General features: G+C 36.2%; 1 protein-coding gene across 1 annotated transcript in view; it reads right to left on the minus strand.

Annotated features, from left to right (window-relative positions):
- Positions 1 to 19,620, minus strand: part of Map2k4 (mitogen-activated protein kinase kinase 4) — a 121,934-nt gene that overhangs the window by 59,303 nt on the left and 43,011 nt on the right. Inside the window, 1 exon segment of the mRNA XM_047545984.1 lies at positions 455 to 629. Coding sequence (XP_047401940.1) covers positions 455 to 629 — 175 coding nt within the window.

Consider the following 19,620-nt stretch of genomic DNA (forward strand, 5'->3'; position numbering starts at 1 on the left):
CAGAGTAAGGTTGAGGTTAGTGGCAACAGCATGTTGTGTGGTTTCCAGGAAACCTTCAGTAAGACTGCTGTTAGCCCTAGCCCCGCACCTTGCCCAGCCCAATGTGCTGTCTCTTCCTCCAGCTCCCTCCTGGCTCAGAGCAGCACTGCCCTGCTCCCAGGGGTGCAGTCGCCCAGCCTGAACTCACCTTGACAGTGGAAGGGCCGGAAGTTTAAAACCTGTTAATGCATCATGCCAAAAGTGCAATGAACACATACAATCGTGTTTCCGGAGAGAGAAAATATGCCACCAATAATATAACCTCAGTACAAAATAACCTCAAAGAAGTCAGAGAAACAATTTTTTAACACCCATTTTTACCAGAAATACAAGAACAAAACAATAGTGGTATCACTGCACCATAAAATTTCACCTAATGGATTAAAGTACCAAAAATAATCATGGCATCACCTACTTTAACTGCCATTATTTGCCCACTTGGTTTGTGGACCATTTTGTTGACAGAACCATAAGCTCCTCGTCCAATTTCTCCAAGGTCTTTCAAGTCCTCTGCAGTGAAATCCCAGTGCTGTTCAGGGGAGATCTTCAGCTTTCCTGATGACTCAATGCTGTGTGTTCTCAGTCTCTCTCTGTTAAAATATTGGGAAGCAATTTTTCCACATTTTAAATAGGTTTTAACTTTTTTCTTTAGCTAGCACTGATTTAATATGTGGGGAAATCTGTTTTCTTATAAGTTACTTCAACAGTCTGACCTCCAGGTTTTTGGAGTTTTTGCATGTCTTGTTTTTTTTTTTTTTTTTACACAACAAATTAAGAAAAGCCTAAATTTAAGTAGCTTATAGTTTCAATGACATTTATAAAATCAGATTTCCATTTACTGATCAAACTAATGCTATCAGTTTTCATTTCCAAATATAAGATTTTTTTCACACTTTGCAAAACTATATTATCAAGTAAGCATCCCAGGAGCTGTAAACTTCATTTCCAAAAGTGCTTACTCTATCTTCGTCTAAGTTAATTATTCCAGGACCTCAATTTTTATTTAATAAAACTGTTCCCAAAATTTGCTGTGATTAGAATCACCTGAAGAGATTTTTTTTTTTAAATTCCAAAGCCAAGGTATTATCTTATGGTAATCAAATTCGAATTAGAATATGTAGGGATAGGAGTCAGACAGCAGTATTTTTAAACACCCCCAGGTGATTCTGGCAATGTTTGGGAAGTAGCGCCTTAATATATTGTCCTATTTTTAATACCATGCTAAAGTAGGGGAAATGAATAGCAAGATGGCTCTAAGAGAAAATCTGTCATTTATTATTCAAAATTAAACTTTTCAGCCTTTGTTCAATAGGTAGAGCAATGAGCTGAAAAATGTGTTACTCGGGGGAAAAAAGAGCTCATTCATTACAGATTTGCGTTAAATCACCTACAAAATTCCAACCTGGAGATCAAAATATTTACTTCTAACCATACTTTGTAAAAAAAATAATAAATCCAAAGAAAAATGTAAAATCAGTTTGTCTCCCTCCTTCTTCCTGTTTCACATGTGCACACACACACATGCATAAGAACAAATTATACCAACCTAGCAAACGCAACAGAATACATTGAATATCAACCATATTTTTCAATTTAATACTAAATGATCAGATCTTTTAAACTCTGATCTTATGATATAAAACAAAGACAGGTTTTTATGCTTGAGGGTTTTTTTAATTCCAAAATTTTGGAATATCTTCTCCAATTAGTATAATTGTTTTCTGCAGCCACTTCTAATGTTCTCAAAAATTTTAGAATGTTAAAATCTCTCCTCCAGAAGTCATATATACTAATATTAATAATAACCAAGATTCAAGATTATAGTTGAAAAATTAGTACATACCATTTAAATAACTTAGTGAAGCAGAGTTCCAAATAACATAGTCTCAAATCACAGTATTAGTCATAATACCAGTTTCTATTCACAGGAGTACTGAGTACTTTCCAGTTCAGAAAACTTTCATCCACATTACTGGATACTATAGTACCCAGAGCTAAAAGAAGTCCAGTGATTAGTGGCATAAATGGACCATATAGGTCAAGGTTGAGGCCAGAACTGATCTTTTAAGATGAAAATCAGATCTAGGCAAGAATAGAGGAATTTTCTCAGTAATTTTTTCATAAAGCAGACAGTCAGCCAGGAATATCCTAACAGAAAAGAATTCCACATATAATAATTATTGTATTACAATCTCTGGCAAGTAAGAACTATCTCCATGGCTCACTTTAATCACTGGTGAAACATGCAACACCAGCCTACAGCTGATGGTAACTGAGAAAAGCTAATTAAAATTACTTGTGAATTGGAAGCAACATTTTGTAAGTACTAACAAATGCAACAGCTATAGCAGACAGGCTTTAGGTGATTCCCAATATCCCCATCTTCCTGGTTTCACACTTTTTTATTAGTTCCTCTCTCTGAGTGTGAATGGGACCTGTTACTTACTTCTAACCAACAGAATATGGTAAAGGTGATAGAATATCACTCTCATCATTATATTAGCTATATAATGCTTCTTGCTAAAATTCTTGAGAGCTGAAATATTTCATTACTATACAAAATCATGGAATGACAGTATTTATAATATTCTATCATTTTAAGATCAAAATTTAGTATTATGGAGTAGCTCTGCTAATAGTTCAGCTTACTTTAGTCTGCTGTACAGTTTCTGGATAAAGACCTTATTTTATTTTTGAAAGTGAACAGGTTGACAATTAAAAAATATATGGTATCTTCTTGGGCTAATGAAAATACTTAAAAATTGAAGGAGGTGTTAGATATACTATGTGGACACGTTAATTGTGTGAATTATATTGGAAGGTGAATTCTAACTCAGTAAAAGCTGACAATAAAACAGGTGAATGGGAGAACATAATAACTACCCAGAGTTCCATGTTTTCATTTAGATAGGAAAAGAATTATGAAAACCACAAAAACAGATCATGATTATGACACCACAACATATTCATACAGTCTCTGTTCATAATGGGTTGTCAAGTTTTCCAGGAAAACTTAATCAACTGCACAGCTATGGCCTCAACAATCCAACTCTGATGGTGTCAAAGGACTACAAGCAGATAAAACTCTGGACTACCTAATCGGAAAGCCTGACTTGAACTTTATCATCAATCAATATCTGCCCAAAACTACATTATTGGATTAGAAAAGAAAGAATATGAACAGAAAACACCTCCACTGAGACAACTAGTAAAAGGTAAAAAACAGTAGAGATGTAAAGTTTACGTTATTTTACAATGACATTCCCCACCTCTCCAATACTGGGGATCAAACTCAGGGCCCAGAGTATACTAGGGAAGCAGTCTATCATTGAGTTGTACTCAGCACTATAGTTTCATTCTTAAAGAGAAAAAACTTCCTGACTTCTCTTTGGGATAGTATTTTTCTTGAGAAAAGGACTATTTTATTTAAAAAAATAATAATTCCTAAGTATCCTTCATCTTTAACTTAAGTTTCTCTATCATGGTTTTATACAGATTGTCCTTAGCTGCCTTCAATGAATACGGCATAGGATTCCAACTCCAATCTCCTCTATCAACCTGGGAAATCAGTCAAGAGCACCTGTGGCATAACCACCAATTGCCAACCAATATCCATTCTCCTCTTTATTCTTCTTAATGAGAATCTCTTTTATTTGGGGTAGTAATGCACTCAGCCAAAAGATTTTACTTCCTAACTGCTAAAGACTGAATTGTGTGCCCTCCAAAAATTCAACCGGTTGAAGCACTAACCCCTCGTGTGACTGTATTAAAGATAGGGTCTACACAGAAGTAATTAAGATTAGTGAAGGTGAGGCCATAATCCAACAGAATTAGTGCCCTCGTAAAAGTAGACACCAAAAGCCTGCTCCCCTCTCACATGCACAAAGAAGAGGTCATGTGAGTACCTCATGAGATTTTGATCACCTATAAGCCAAGAAACCTACCTTGCTAAAATCTTGATCTTGGACTATACAGCCTCCATAACTGTAACCAAAAAAAAAAAATTTCTACTGTTTAAGCCACCCAGTTTGTTTTTTGTTTTTAACAGCAGGCCAAGTTAAGACATCAACCATCCCTGCAATTAGAGGTAGCAAATGTGAACACAGTGGTTTAAAAAAAAAAAAAAAAAAAAAAAATGGAGCTGACTCAGCTAGAAATAAGGTCCTTTTTCTCTTCCCCCATCCTTCTTATTTCCTGGAATGTCAGTAACAACTAGAGCTCCATCCACCGTCAAAGCCCTTGGGAATGGAAAGATATCCTGAGAATGATGAAAGTAAAAGCACTCTAGACTCTGATGACAATGAAGCCCGTACACCAACCCTAACCTGCCTACACCTATCTTCAGACTTACCTCTGGAAAGAGGAAATAAACTATCTGGTTAAGTCTTATTCATTTTCGCTTTTTTTTGGTGTTTTGTTTTGTTCTTCTTCATGTTTATATGCAAACTCACTTTTAATTAATATGGCACCTGAAGCTATTTTACTTCCCAGTAGTTCTCCAAGAAGGAGCTAGTGCCCCACACTCCCAGCAACTGGGGAAGCAGTTTGGTCACCACAATGACTGGGAAATAAGTTTTGAATTTAGTGGTTGGTGATCAATGATACTAACCCTCTTCAAATTCATAGAAGAGTGGAAGAGGAAGTTTGTCCTTCAGTAGAATATTTAACTCTTGGTGTCCCTAATTTTTTAAGAGCCTTACTAAATTCCATATTTAATAAATAAGTTTTGGTATCCAGATACTTGGCAGTTTTATATTCTAGAGAAAATGCACACATTCAGAGCAAGACAACAGACACAGATGCTAAGAGCATTCAATAGAAGTGAAATATATGTGTTTATAAATAAAACTTTTGTTAAACAGGCAAGATTACAGGTAGAATATTTAAATAGGGCTTGAATCTATACAATATAGGCCTTATTAAAGTATAATAATGCATGGATTATTATATTTTGAAATCAGAGATGTATCTTATTATGTGAAAACCTGAAATCACCATCTTTGAGCCTACTGTTCGTGCTGAAGTCCTTTCTGATTATTTACCTTCTGAACAGAAATGACCAATTTGTCCACTGACTATTCAAGACTGCAACTATCTTAGCTGTCACCCTTTCACTGAACCAGACAAATATGTAAATTTATGAACTCCTACAGATTAAAAAAAAAAAAAAAACATAATATAACATTCAGGAACATTAATTAAACTTGAGCACTGAGAAAAGCTGTGTCTAAAAAAGCTACCTGAGTGGGGTTCAGTGTATAGGTGGGTGGACTTGTTTAAAAAAAATAGTGACATAGCCAAGGAGATTACTTGGGTCAACTCTTGTCATACCCTATAGCTCCACCCCTACCATCTGCTAAATGCAGTTGTATCTCCTTTGAAACTCAGCAACAAGGCAAATATGCAAACCTCTTTTTCCAATCAGATTAAACAATCTGAAATTCTCCTAAAGTTACACATATAGCAAATATATAAAAAGGAAAAGGTGGGGAGGTTAATCATAATCCAGAAAATAAAACTAAAAAATTATTTTTTTTCCATACTATGTGTACAGAAAATGGCAAAAATACCCATTGTTTAACAGATTCCACTTAAAATATTTTAGTCATTAAACTATATCATTACTATAATGGCTGCACAGCTCATTTGTACTGATTTTTATAGCACCAGAAGCCAGAGTGCCCACTGTCAACAGCACCTTTATTCCTCATTTCATTTTGAAAAGTGATTAGAATTAGATGACTCTTTTCAATTGCATTTTGATTCATTATTCTTAGAGCTAAACACAATTATCCTATTTGGTGAACAAGTATTTCCTACCTATTAACTGCCTGAGATAGCACCCTTCAACCCTCCTGGTCCTGATGGTTACTTGGTTTTTGCTGCCTTTGCTTACAAGTCCTTTATCTATAAAGATATTTTTCAGTTAGTGGTTTATCTTTTCAATGTACTTATAAATTTGCATATGTAAAATATTCACTAATTTGTATGCTTTCAAATCAATTATTTACAGTCTTTAAATTCTTCTGTTTCACTGTCATGCAGTATCATTTTTTTAAAACTGCAGAATGGTTCGTAGGCCTACCTTTCCTGGCAGGCTTGCAGTATCATTTATATTCATAACTGTATATAATAGGGATTTCACTATACCACTGCATTTTCAGGTTCCTAGCAATATTTTTTTTCTCATTTGTCACCTTTTTCAATAATATCACTGCCTATTTAGCCAAATCTGTTCCCACCTCAAGATTTTCCAATCCCTTTTATAAATGTAACGATGTTTTCCACACTATTAAGAATGCCATCATTATTTTTAAAAAACAACTATTTTGAATCCTACAAAATATCTTATTTAAAGATGCTATTCCTCAAAGTCATCAAGATATTGTTCCCTACTTCCTCAATTCCTACTCCCATATCAGTGTCCACACTGGCACCTCCACATGGTCCCTACAGAGAATCAGGAGCCAGACTTACCCTCACAAATGAAATAACTGAAAAAACAACGCACATGAGACAATCTTGAAGATACTGATCATCAGGCAATAAAGAGCAGTGGGCTCAGGCACAATGGTACAGGCCTATAATCCCAGCTACTCAGGAGATTGAAGCAGGAGGATCCCAAGTTCTAGGCTAGCCTCTGGAATTTAGAGCCTGTTTCAAATTTTTAAAAAATACAAAGGGTTGGGGATGTAGCTCAGTGGTAGAGTGTCCACAGGTTCAATCCTCAGTACTACCAAACAATAAAAATAAAGAGTAGTAGGACCTAAGAGACTGGAAATACACTAAGTGAGTTCTACAACTGTCCCCAGCTTACTGCCTAGAGAGTTCAGACTGTGACATAGGTAAAGGGGATTCAGAAAGATCCCAGCAGTATTCTTATATTACATAGATCCAGAAGTCTGGAGAAATCAAGGCAACTAGAATTAATAAGGGAGAGTACTTGCTAAGGAAGAACTACACAGAAAGGCAGAGACTTTCCTTGATCAGGGCATGCTTCTGAGGAACCTATACAAGCTGGAGGAAGAAACCATCCAAAAAGATACTATCACCCAGGCAAATAAAAGAAAGTTCCTGTTCCTACCCACTAGGATTTGGCCTTAACTAATGGGATAAAATTAGTTCTAAACTAGTCTCATCCACAAGAGCTGAAAAACAATACCAGAAAGGATAAAATTATTTTCAAGTAACTTAATCAAAGAACAAACCTCATAAATGTTTATAAGAATACAAAAACACCTAGTACCCAATAATATCTGGCATGCAATCCAAAATCACTAATGTAAAGCAGGAAAACATGACCAACAATAAAGAGAAAAAAAATCAATCATTTGAAACTGACCCCAAAATTACAGAATCAACAGATAAGGATAATGCAACTACATTCCACATGTTTAAGAAACTAAAGGATGGATACAATATGTTAAATAGGAATACAGAAGACTTTTAAAGAACCAAATAAAATGTCTAGATATAAAAACTCTAAAAGCAGGAGGAAATTTTGGAAATAATGGATATCACTGTAACTTAACTATGTTGAGAGCTTCAAAGGTATGTACAAGTCAGAACTTAACAAAGTATACACTTTAAATATGCGTAGTTTATTATAAGTCAATCAACTATACCTCAATAAAATTATTGAGAAAGACAAAAAGAGAGATCCTTAGCCCCCACTCTACTTCTGTGAAAGGGATTTGTCTATTACTTAACTATAATGGATTTAAGATATTCAAGTCCCAGTTAAGTATCACTCAGAGTCCTCACTACTTCAGTGGCAAATTCTTCAATCCTCTTTCTTTGTTCTCTACCACTGTAACATTGAACTGACAGGTGCAGATAGAAGACTACAATTCTCAAGTCAGGCCCAGTGGCACACACCTGTAGTCCCAGTTACTCAGGAGAAAGTGGAAGGAGGATCACGATCACTAGAGCCTAAGAGCTTGAGACCAACCTGGGCAACACAGTAAGACTCCACCTCAAAATTAAAAACAAAACAAAAAAATACAATTCTCAGTCTATAGTGCTACTGTATTCTCTACTTCTACCTGTAACACTTTATTCACAGATAAAATGTGTTTTTCTCCTCCCTGGAGAATAGGACAGTTACTGGGGTAGAGGACATGAAAGCAAACAGTCTTTTGAGACTAGTGGCTCACAGGAGATCAACTTTCTCAGGCAGTCTCTGCTGTAAGAGAAACCCTGGGTAAAATTTTTCTTTATTATGGGTATGCTATAATAGTAGAGATCCTACAGAAAATTTTTCACTAAGTTGCCTTAATTTTCAGTGTTTTGAATTTTACCTTTGTTTATTAATACACATTTTAGCAGACAATGCTGTTCATACATCATTTTGTACTATTAACCTGAAATTGCTTATACTAAGCACTTTTAGTTTTTGAAACAACTAAGGACCAACAGTCTCAAACTACTTTTCATTAATAATATGTTGCTGATTTTACAATGTGAATGTCTTTTTAACACATAACTATGAAACAACTATATTCTCAGGTCGACTTATATACAGGTAATATCCAGAATACATACTTCATAGAAATAAATTTTATTTAGAAACACATTATTTTACATTAGACACAAATCTCGAAATCTAGGGATTTTTGATTTTTTTGTTTTGCTTTGTTTTTGTTTTTTGCTTGTTTTATTGTTTGGTGTTAAGGACTGACCCCCAACAGTGCTCTATTACTGAGCTACATCACCAGCCCTTTAATTTTTTTATTTTGAGATAGGATCTCACTAAGTTGCCCAGGCTGGTCTTAAAGTTGGGATCCTACTGTCCCACTCTTCTGAGTAGCTGGGATTCAGGTTTCCATCACCAAAGTCAGAGAAATCTAGGATATTTCTGAGCACCATATACTGCTTGAATTTTAGTGCATATATGAACTATGGTCAACAACCTTAATTTAATCCCAAATGATGCTTTAATATTATTTAATTTTATTTCCTTACAATTTTTATCACATACTCATGATTCTAACAGAAAAAATAAAATTTAAAGTATAATTATAGTGGGATTCAAGGGAATCTGAATTTTTCTATGAAGCTATTTAGGCTTAATTTAAAAGTTCAACATCATGTACAAATGTTTTGTTAAAGAAGAAAATTCATTCCCATGGCTTTCTAACTGTCTCAATCTGGGGTTTAGAATATACATGTCATAGGCTAATAAAATTTAATTGGAAAGAAAATGTACTTTATTCAATCTTTCTTTCTAGGAAACTCTCCTCAAAAACCAAGGATTGGGCTTCATATACTCATGTATGTTGACAGTAAAACATTATGTAGAAGGAAATGAGAGGGAGGGGGGATATTAAAAATGGTGGAATGAGACAGACATCATTACCCTATGTACATAAATGATTACACGAATGGTATGACTCTATATCGTGTACAACCACAGAAAAGAAATCATGTAGCCCATTTGTGTACAATGAATCAAAATGCAGCCTGTAAAAAATAAAAAAATAAATAATTTAAAAAAAAAGAAAGAAAGAAAGCAAAACATACCCAGTCCATGGCAAATTCCTCATCCATCTACAATTCCAGTAACATTTTCAAAAACGTATGTTAAGTTAGTTTGGTACTGCTTATTCTTAGTGATCCCTAATTTTGATTTACTTTTAATGATTTTTTTGCTTAATTCTTATGGTTATCTCCATAAAGTTGGTATCAGAGGTTTCATTTAAGCATACAGGTGAAGATACAGACAGTTGGTTAGCAAATTACAGAATGAGAAAGGTTTTCTCGGTAGCTCCAGCATCCACACTGGACTCCCTTGCTTATTATTTGATTCTTTACCATATTCATGTATAACTATTTAAACATTTCAATATATACCAAAATACACTACATAAGACTTTCAGGGAATGCAAACATAGATACATCTATTATCATAACTATGCCTTACAAATGTGCCCATATAAGAGGAAATAGGTGGAGAGAGGCCTTCTTTCCGGCCTAAGTTAATAATTTGTATACTGCCACAATAATACAAAGACCAACAAGAACCTGTTCTCAGGCTCACTCATCTATACACTGGCATGTACATTCTACTCTACCATTCCAACACTTATTTACTGTGTACTTCTTTTGAATAATATTTTTTCCCAGTGCCTAATTTAACTGTGAATCTCATCCCTCAAAACTGATTTTTATTTTGGTGTTAAACATTCTTCATTAAAATTCCAAATTCATTGGTTTTTCTTAGGGATGAGAGTTGGGAAAAAAACATGAACATATAAGAAGAAAACAATATGAAGTTGCAGGTGCTAGTTTTCATCATTTCCCTTTAAACAGTTTACTAGTTTTTCTCCTATGAATATTCTAATACCATCTCTATTCTATTGCTTATGTTTGCATAATAGAGGTTGTGTTCTATAGTTTTAACTATGCCTATATTGTCCTGTTCTTGAAAAATGAGTTTAATTAATCTTCTCTGGAAGTTAACAAATCTCCTGCAGAGTAAATTGTGACAGCAATTTGTTATAGTAACCCTATGAAGCCAATACATTATTGAAACCATTAAGTCCCAAACTACTTCTATAAAGAACCAGATGGTAAGCCAGGCACAGTGGCACACACCGATAATCCCAGCAGCATGGGAGGTTGAGACAGGAGGATCACAACAAGTTCAAAGCCAGTCTCAGCAAAAGCAAGGCGCTAAGCCACTCAGTGACCCTGTCTCTAAATAAAATATCAAAAGGGGGGGGGGGGGCTGGGAATGTGGCTCAGTGGTCAAGTACACCCAAGTTCGATCTCAGTAACACCCCACCCCCATAAAAAAAGACTCAGAGGGTAAATATTTCAGGTTTCATAGAACATACAGACTCTGTTGCAAATATACAACCAGATAGGCATGGTTATGTTCGGATAAAACTTTAATTAGAAAAATAAGCAAAACAGATTTAGCTCCTGAGCTGCAGTTTCCTGACATGATATAACATACTTAAATGTTACTCATACATCTAGATCATATCAATCATTTAAACAATCTAAATCCTATCTATTTCCATACACTTCTTCAGAGAAAGAGAAACCCTACCTACTCAAATCCTAAAGTTTTATTTCCAGAATTTAATCTCAAAATACATTTCAGACTTTTTCTTTAAAATTCCCCTAAATCAACAAGGAGTACAATCAGAGGTCTGGTAGCCTTCCCCAGACTGTTCCATCACTTAGGTAAGGACATTAAGAAGGCAGCAGGTCTCCTTTTACACACTGACCATCTCATGTATTTATGTATCCTTCAGCAGTTAACAGCTAATTACCTCCACAGATCTCTTCATCTTGGATATGAGAACTTGATTTCTCAAACATACCAATACCTATGACTTTTCCATATATATATATATATATTTTTTTTTTTTCTTCTTATGTTCAGAACCGTAAGGACCTTTTATTATCCAATGAATTTGAAGTGTGCTTTCTTTTCTTGGTTCATTATCACTTTCTTCTACCCCACTTACATTGATTTCCTCCCAATGCTATCAAGCACATCTTCCTTTCCAAATCATTTCTTCCTTCTTTTTCCCTAAGCAACCTTAATTTTATCAAGCCAGCAAGTGCTTCAAACTGTTTTACTCTGCCTTCAGCATATACATATATAAAACTGCTTATCTTCCTTATATAGGAAAAAAAAAACATAACACATACCCTGCATACCACTGCAACTGTTCTTCTGTGTCCACACTGTTAAGATCTCTGGATGAATACTGCTTTTTGCATCCTTCTGCAATGCAGCTCTGTTAATTCCGGAAATTTCCACAGTAAACTCAGTCTGTCAGTTACCATGGAAACTGCCTGCTTCCTGGCACTACTAACAAAATGAGTATCTTTGCCTAAATCTAAAATGAGGCAAAAGAAAAAACTGAAAAAAGAAAGATGTCCAGAAGAATTGCTAAAACACTGCAAAAAGAAATTTTCACATTTTAATATATTCAGACTATATTAGACAAATTAGATAAACCTGCAGTATTTTGAAGCAATACTGATTTAAGAAGAAAAAATAAATATTTTATCACGGGTAATATTAAAGAAGACAAGGAGAACATTCATGATTGTATCTTGCTGCCACAGACTGCATATTCCCTAGGAGCTAATCTTATGTCAGCTGTATTCAAAGCTTACCAATAAAATAGTTTTTATGGGCTGTGCTTCATATAGAATATGTTAGGAAAGCTGCCATAAATCAATAGGCTAAATGTTTTCTTTGGATCATTTCCTAGTTTGGGCCCCAAACTCCAATGATGGTTTAAAAAGCCCCTTCCCCCTTCCCCAAGTATGTAAGAAATCAAGAGTAGTTAAAAGTATATCTCAGGGTACTGGGGGTGTACCTCAGTGGTAGAGTGCTTGCCTAGCATGCCCAAGACCCTGAATTTGATCCCCAGCACTCCAAAAAATTTAATGTTGCATTCAATTTCAATATGGTTAGTGAGGCCTAACTAGGCCAGTCCTAAATTCATTTTTTTAAAAATGTGTATCTCAGGATTTTCTACTGACGAAGTGGTCTAACTAGTATTTCCTGAACGTTAGATGTAGTTGACCATGCTCTTAGAAAACAGTGCTGGATTTCCATAAAAACAAACACAACTGGTTTCTTTCCTCTCAAACATCTTTCTTACTTTTTCCTTGTCTCTCCAAACTCTAAAAGTTACATTTTCTTGGTGCTCAGTCCTGGATCCAATTTTTTCATCAAATTGTATAATTACTCTGTTCCCAGGCAACCTTATAATCTGTATGCTGACAACTCTTAACTTTGTAACTCCAATCTACACTCCTTCCTCTGGCACCAGACTTAATTTCAACACCAAAGTGTATTACAGATATGTATGTATGTGTATGTATGTATGTATGTATATGTACATGTGTGTATGTATATATTTCTCCCCTTCACATCTCTAATAGTATATTTCACAGGCATTTCACACTAAACATAACTAAAATTGAACTCTTGTTCTATTATTTATGTCCCTTCATCCACGAATGTTCCATATCAGTAGTCTTCACATTAGTAATGGCAAATAAATCATTAAATTAAATTCATTAAAGCCAGCGTTCTATCAGTCACTACAAACACCTTCCCCTCTTCACCACCCACATTCAAATTATTACCAATATTTGCTAATGGTCTCTTTGTGGAGATTTCCCATTTCTATCTCCACTATCATTAATCTAATTTCAACCTCACCTATCAAGTTTCAGTCAAATGACCATAGCCTTATTAGGGTTCCCTAATTCCATGCTTGCCTCCTTCTTACATGATTTCCATACAGCAGCCAGAATAATCACCTTGGAATGTGTATCAGATGGTGCCACTCACCAGCTTATAACCTATCTATAGGTTCCCTTTGCACTTTGGATTTTATCCCAATTTTTTTTAATGAAGCACTACATTATGTGGCTCATCTCTCCATGCCTGACTACCTCTTGACCTTTCTATCACATTTACTTTTCCCTCCTTATTCAATCACTTTCAAAACTGGCATTCTTTCCATTCTATGAAAAGCCAGATCTTTCCCATACTGAGAATTTCAAATACACCTATCACCTCCATTTGGAACACTCACTCCCTTCAATGAATCTAGTAAAAACCCACTGAGGTTTAAAGGCCTTTGGTGTGTCTCTACTCAAAAAAGTAGGCCCTTCTTTTAGTCTTTGTATGTGTCTTGAAGGGGGACAGGGGTGGAAGTACTTGGTACTGAATCCAGGGGAACTGTACCACTGAGCTACATCCCCAGCCCTTTTTATTAAGACACGGTCTCATTAAGTTGCCAAGGCTAGCCTCTAATGTGTGATTCTTCTGTCTTAGTCTCCTGATTAGTTGGGACTCTGGGCACACATCACCATGCCCAATTTGTATCTACCTCTCAACCTTAAGCTATCTTGATGTTTGTATCTATCTCTAACCTTAAGCTTCACTAAAAAGCAATGGCATCTCTTATTTCAACAAGAAATACTCCAGTCCACACCACAGTAACTTGCAGATGGTGGGCATTCAACAAACATTTGCTGAATTTATGAGAAAACATATGCTGGACTACTTTGGTTTCTGACACCATCAGTTGCTCCCAAATCTTCACACGTTCTCCCTAGATTCTGTATCTCTATATCCATTTCCTAAACTCTCCTGTTTCTGCATCCATTCAAGCTCCAAGACAAGGAAAAACATACCTCTTATGACTCTGGCAGCTCCTCTGTCAGTAAAGAGGTAATGGTAACCATCTATCTTTGTGAACCCACAAAGACACAACACCTCTACATCAGTGATGTTGCTTGATGAGGATAATTTTGTACCCCAGAGGTCATCTGGCAATGTCTGAAGACATTTTGTTACAACTCGGGGAGGCAGGTGCTACTGACATCTAGTGGGCAGAGTCCAGGGATAGTGCTACACTTCCTACACAGAAGAGCCACCACAACACTCTTCTAGGCTACAAAGTCCATAATGCCAAGAGAAGACAAAGCTACTTCAAGTTTCTCCTAAGATAGAAGAGTCAAAAAACTACCAATCTATAAAGGACAAAACCATTTTAATTAAACACACACACACTACACCAGCACAAAACTGTTCTTTAAAACATTGTTTTTAATTAAAAAATGAAAAAATACAGTTATTGCTAAGGAAATAGTTTAATACATAATATACCTATACAATTTAATGAATGTGTTGTGAAGAAGGGATATGCTAATTTTAGAAATCTTGTTGATGTACTAAGAAAAAAATCAAGCTACAAAGCAGTATGGAATAAAGCTGCTTTTTGTGAAGATTTTTAAATAATTTTTAAAATCTTATAACTTTTACTTATTGATTCAGTGAAATCTTAGCAAACTTTTAAAAATATAATTTGACATTTTTTATTATATATTCTAATATTTAATAAGTTTTATATGTTGATACCTAGTAAGTTTTTCTGCAAGGACACAAAATTAAAAAGTTTATTTTGGGAGAGAAATATTAAGGGCATGAAGCTTTTACCTGATAATTTTCTGTACCAACTGAATATTTTTACCAGAAGCGTACATTATTCATTTTTTTAAACACAGTATAAACTATCTCTATAGATGATAAGATTATGGGCCATTCTGGGTATCTTCATTACACTTTTCTTTATTAAAAAAGGACGGAAACACTAGTGGGTTTTTTTTCCTCTTTTTTTGAGATGGGGTCTTGCTATGATGCTAAGGTGGGCCTGAAATTTCAAGGGTCAAATGATTCTCCTACCTTACCTCCCAAGTAGCTGAGACTACAGGATCGAGTCACCACACCCAGCTCATAAACATTCTTTCTAAAGCACAATAAAGAGAATATTCCTCCACATATCATCTAGGAAAATCCAACTGCTTAGCAGTGGTCTATACTTGATGTGATACAGCAGATACTCTAGATTAATCTTCAAAAGATATTCAAAATACTTCTTAAAGATTTTACTTTACATTTCTAATACCATGAAAACAAATGGACAGAAAATTTGTCACAATAGGCATAAGAGACAAATTCAATAAAACCCTGTGTAAATATGTTTATCATCAAGTATCAAGAATGCTAAAACAGGCGGGCTCTCTTCACGGGGCGATCCAAGATGGCGGCCTAGAGGGAGACTGCACCTCCAGTCGCTCCAGAACCCAGGAGTTAAGAAGGGGAGGCATTGAGAGACTCGGACTGAAGTGGAGCCACGGGTGAGTCTGCCCACTGGGTAAAGCTCGGCCCGGGTGGCAGGCCCAGATAGAGGTGGCTTATCGGAGCCGGGCAGGGCAGCTAGAGTCATCCACAGGCAGTCCTGCGCACTCCGGCGGTGGGCCCCGCCCACACAGCCAGCTTCTCCAGGTTCTCGGAACGGAACTGGCCCGCTAGTGAGAGCCTGTCTGAACAGAGCACGCTCCGAGTCCCGGAGCCCCTGCAGTGCAGTGTACTCCTGCAAAGAACCAGCGGAGAGCCTCGATCTGCAGTCAGCCTCAGGGATAAGGGCAGGGCAGCCGGAGACCTCTTCAGGCGGCTCTGCCCACTCCGGCTGCGGGCTCTCTTCACGGGGCGATCCAAGATGGCGGCCTAGAGGGAGACTGCACCTCCGGTCGCTCCACAACCCAGGAGTTAAGAAGGGGAGGCATTGAGAGACTCGAACTGAAGTGGAGCCACGGGTGAGTCTGCCCACTGGGTAAAGCTCAGCCCGGGTGGCAGGCCCAGATAGAGGTGGCTTAGCAGAGCCGGGCAGGGCAGCTTGAGTCTTCCCAAGGTAGTCTTCCACACTCCGGCAGTGGGCTCTTCCCACACGGCCAGCTGCACGGTGCAGGCCCACAGTGAGAGCATTTCCGCACAGAGCCAGTTCCAAAACGTGGAACCAGTAGGGGGCTAGGGGCAGTATTCTTCGAATGAGCTGCTTTATCAGATTCCTCCAAGACATCAGGCTACTGAAGGCTGGGAGGTGATACACTGGAAATCTACTGGGACACTATAAGCCAATAGTGGAAAACTGCAATATCTCAGGGTCCCACTGACAACTGACCATTATGAGAAAACAAGGGAAGAAAATGTCCCAAACAAACCTAGATACTACATCAATAAAACCCAATGACAGCAGAGCAGAAGAAATGTCAGAAAGGGAGTTCAGAATGTACGTAATTAAAACGATCAGGGAAGCTAATGAGGAGATGAAAGAGCAAATGCAGGCATTGAAGGAGGAGATGAAAGAGCAAATGCAGGCATTAAATGATCGCACCAATCAACAGTTAAAAGACCAAATACGGGAAGCAAGAGATCATTTCAATAAAGAGTTAGAGATACTGAAAAAAAAACAAACTGAAATCCTTGAAATGAAGGAAACAATAAACCAAGTTAAAAACTCCATAGAAAGCATAACCAATAGGATAGAACACCTGGAAGACAGAACCTCAGACATTGAAGACAAAATACTTAACCTTGAAAACAAAGTGGAACAAACAGAGAAGATGGTAAGAAATCATGAACAGAATCTCCAAGAACTATGGGATATCATGAAAAGGCCAAATTTGAGAATTATTGGGATTGAGGAAGGCTTAGAGAAACAAACCAAAGGAATGAACAATCTATTCAATGAAATAATAACAGAAAATTTCCCAAATCTGAAGAACGAAATGGAAAACCAAGTACAAGAGGCTTATAGAACTCCAAACATACAAAATTACAACAGACCCACACCAAGGCACATTATTATGAAAATACCTAACATACAAAATAAAGACAGAATTTTAAAGGCCGCGAGAGAAAAGAATCAAATTACATTCAGAGGGAAACCAATAAGAATATCAGCAGATTTTTCAATCCAGACCCTAAAAGCTAGAAGGGCCTGGAACAACATATACCAAGCCCTGAAAGAAAATGGATGCCAACCAAGAATCTTATACCCAGCAAAACTTACCTTCAAATTTGACGATGAAATAAGATCCTTCCATGATAAACAAAAGCTAAAGGAATTTACAAAAAGAAAGCCAGCATTACAGAACATTCTCAGCAAAATATTCCATGAGGAAGAGATGAAAAACAACGATGCAAATCAGCAACAGGAGGCGCTAGCCTAAAGGAATAGCCAAATAAAGGAGAAACCGAATCATGTCAAAAACAAATATGAGTCAATTGACTGGGAATACAAATCATATCACAATAATAACCCTGAATGTTAATGGCCTGAATTCATCAATCAAAAGACACAGACTGGCAGATTGGATTAAAAAGAAAAATCCAACAATATGCTGCCTGCAAGAGACACATCTCATAGAAAGAGACACCCATAGACTAAAGGTGAAAGGATGGGGAAAAACATACCATGCACACGGACACAGCAAAAAAGCTGGAGTATCCATCCTCATCTCAGATAATGTGGACTTCAAACCAAAACTAGTCAGAAGGGATAAAGAAGGACACTACATGCTGCTTAAGGGAAGCATAAATCAGCAAGACATAACAATCATAAATATCTATGCCCCGAACATTGGCTCATCCACGTATGTCAAACAAATCCTTCTCAATTCCAGAAATCAAATAGACCACAACACAATAATACTAGGCGATTTTAACACACCTCTCTCACCACTGGATAGATCGTCCAAACAAAAATTGAATAAAGAAACTATAGATCTCAACAACACAATCAGCAATTTAGACTTAACGGACATATATAGAATATACCATCCAACAAAGAACGAATACACTTTCTTCTCAGCAGCACATGGATCCTTCTCTAAAATAGACCATATTTTATGCCACAAAGCTACTGTTAGTAAATACAAGAAGATAGAGATACTACCTTGTACTCTATCAGATCATAATGGATTGAAATTAGAAATAAATGACAGAATAAAAAACAGAAACTTCTCCAATACCTGGAGACTAAATAATACACTATTATATGATGAATGGATAACAGAAGACATCAGGAGGGAAATTAAAAAATTCTTAGAAGTAAACGAGAACAAAGACACATCATATCAAAATCTCTGGGACACTATGAAAGCAGTACTTAGAGGAAGATTTATTTCATGGGGTGCATTCAAAAAAAGAAGTAGAAATCAACAAATAAACGAGTTAACACTACAGCTCAAAGCACTGGAAAAAGAAGAGCAGACCAATACCAAAAGTAGTAGAAGACAGGAAATAGTTAAAATCAGAGCCGAAATCAACGAAATCGAAACAAAAGAAACAATCGGAAAAATTAATAAAATAAATAGTTGGTTCTTTGAAAAAATAAATAAAATTGATAAACCCTTAGCCACACTAACAAAGAGAAAAAGGGAGAAAACTCAAATTACTAAAATTCGGAATGAACAAGGAAACATCACAACAGACACGAGTGAAATACAAAACATAATTAGAAGCTATTTTGAAAATCTATACTCCAACAAAACAGAAAACCTTGAAGACATCAACAAATTTCTAGAGACATATGAACTACCTAAACTGAACGAGGAGGACATACACAACTTAAATAAACCAATTTCAAGCAATGAAATAGAAGAGGTCATCAAAAGCCTACCAACAAAGAAAAGTCCAGGACCAGATGGGTTCTCAGCCGAGTTCTATAAAACCTTTAAAGAAGAGCTCATTCCAATACTCCTCAAACTATTCCATGAAATAGAAGAGGAGGGAACCCTACCAAACTCGTTCTATGAAGCCAATATCACCCTGATACCTAAACCAGACAGAGACACATCGAGGAAAGAAAATTTCAGACCCTATATTTAGGGTGGGGGGGAGGGGAAAAATATAATAAACATCATTACCCTATGTAAACGTAAAAAAAAATAAATAAATAAAAAAAAAAGTAAAATTGAAAAACAAAAAAAAAAAAAAAAAAAGAATGCTAAAACACACAGGTCCTTTGAGAACAAGGAAAGAAAACCACAATTACTGTTCAGTAAGAATAAACAAACTATTCACGTAACTTTGTTACTGTTCTGGCTTTTTTAAAAAAATTGAAGTACCATTTACATATAGTAAAATTCCAAACTCGTAAGCGTAACAGTTCAATGACTGAGTTCTGACAAAGGCATATACCCTTATCAACATAAGATGTAACACTCTACCACCACAGAAAGTTC

The sequence above is a fragment of the Sciurus carolinensis genome, chromosome 3 (assembly GCF_902686445.1).
Source record: "Sciurus carolinensis chromosome 3, mSciCar1.2, whole genome shotgun sequence".
In the NCBI taxonomy this organism is placed as follows: Eukaryota; Metazoa; Chordata; class Mammalia; order Rodentia; family Sciuridae; genus Sciurus; species Sciurus carolinensis.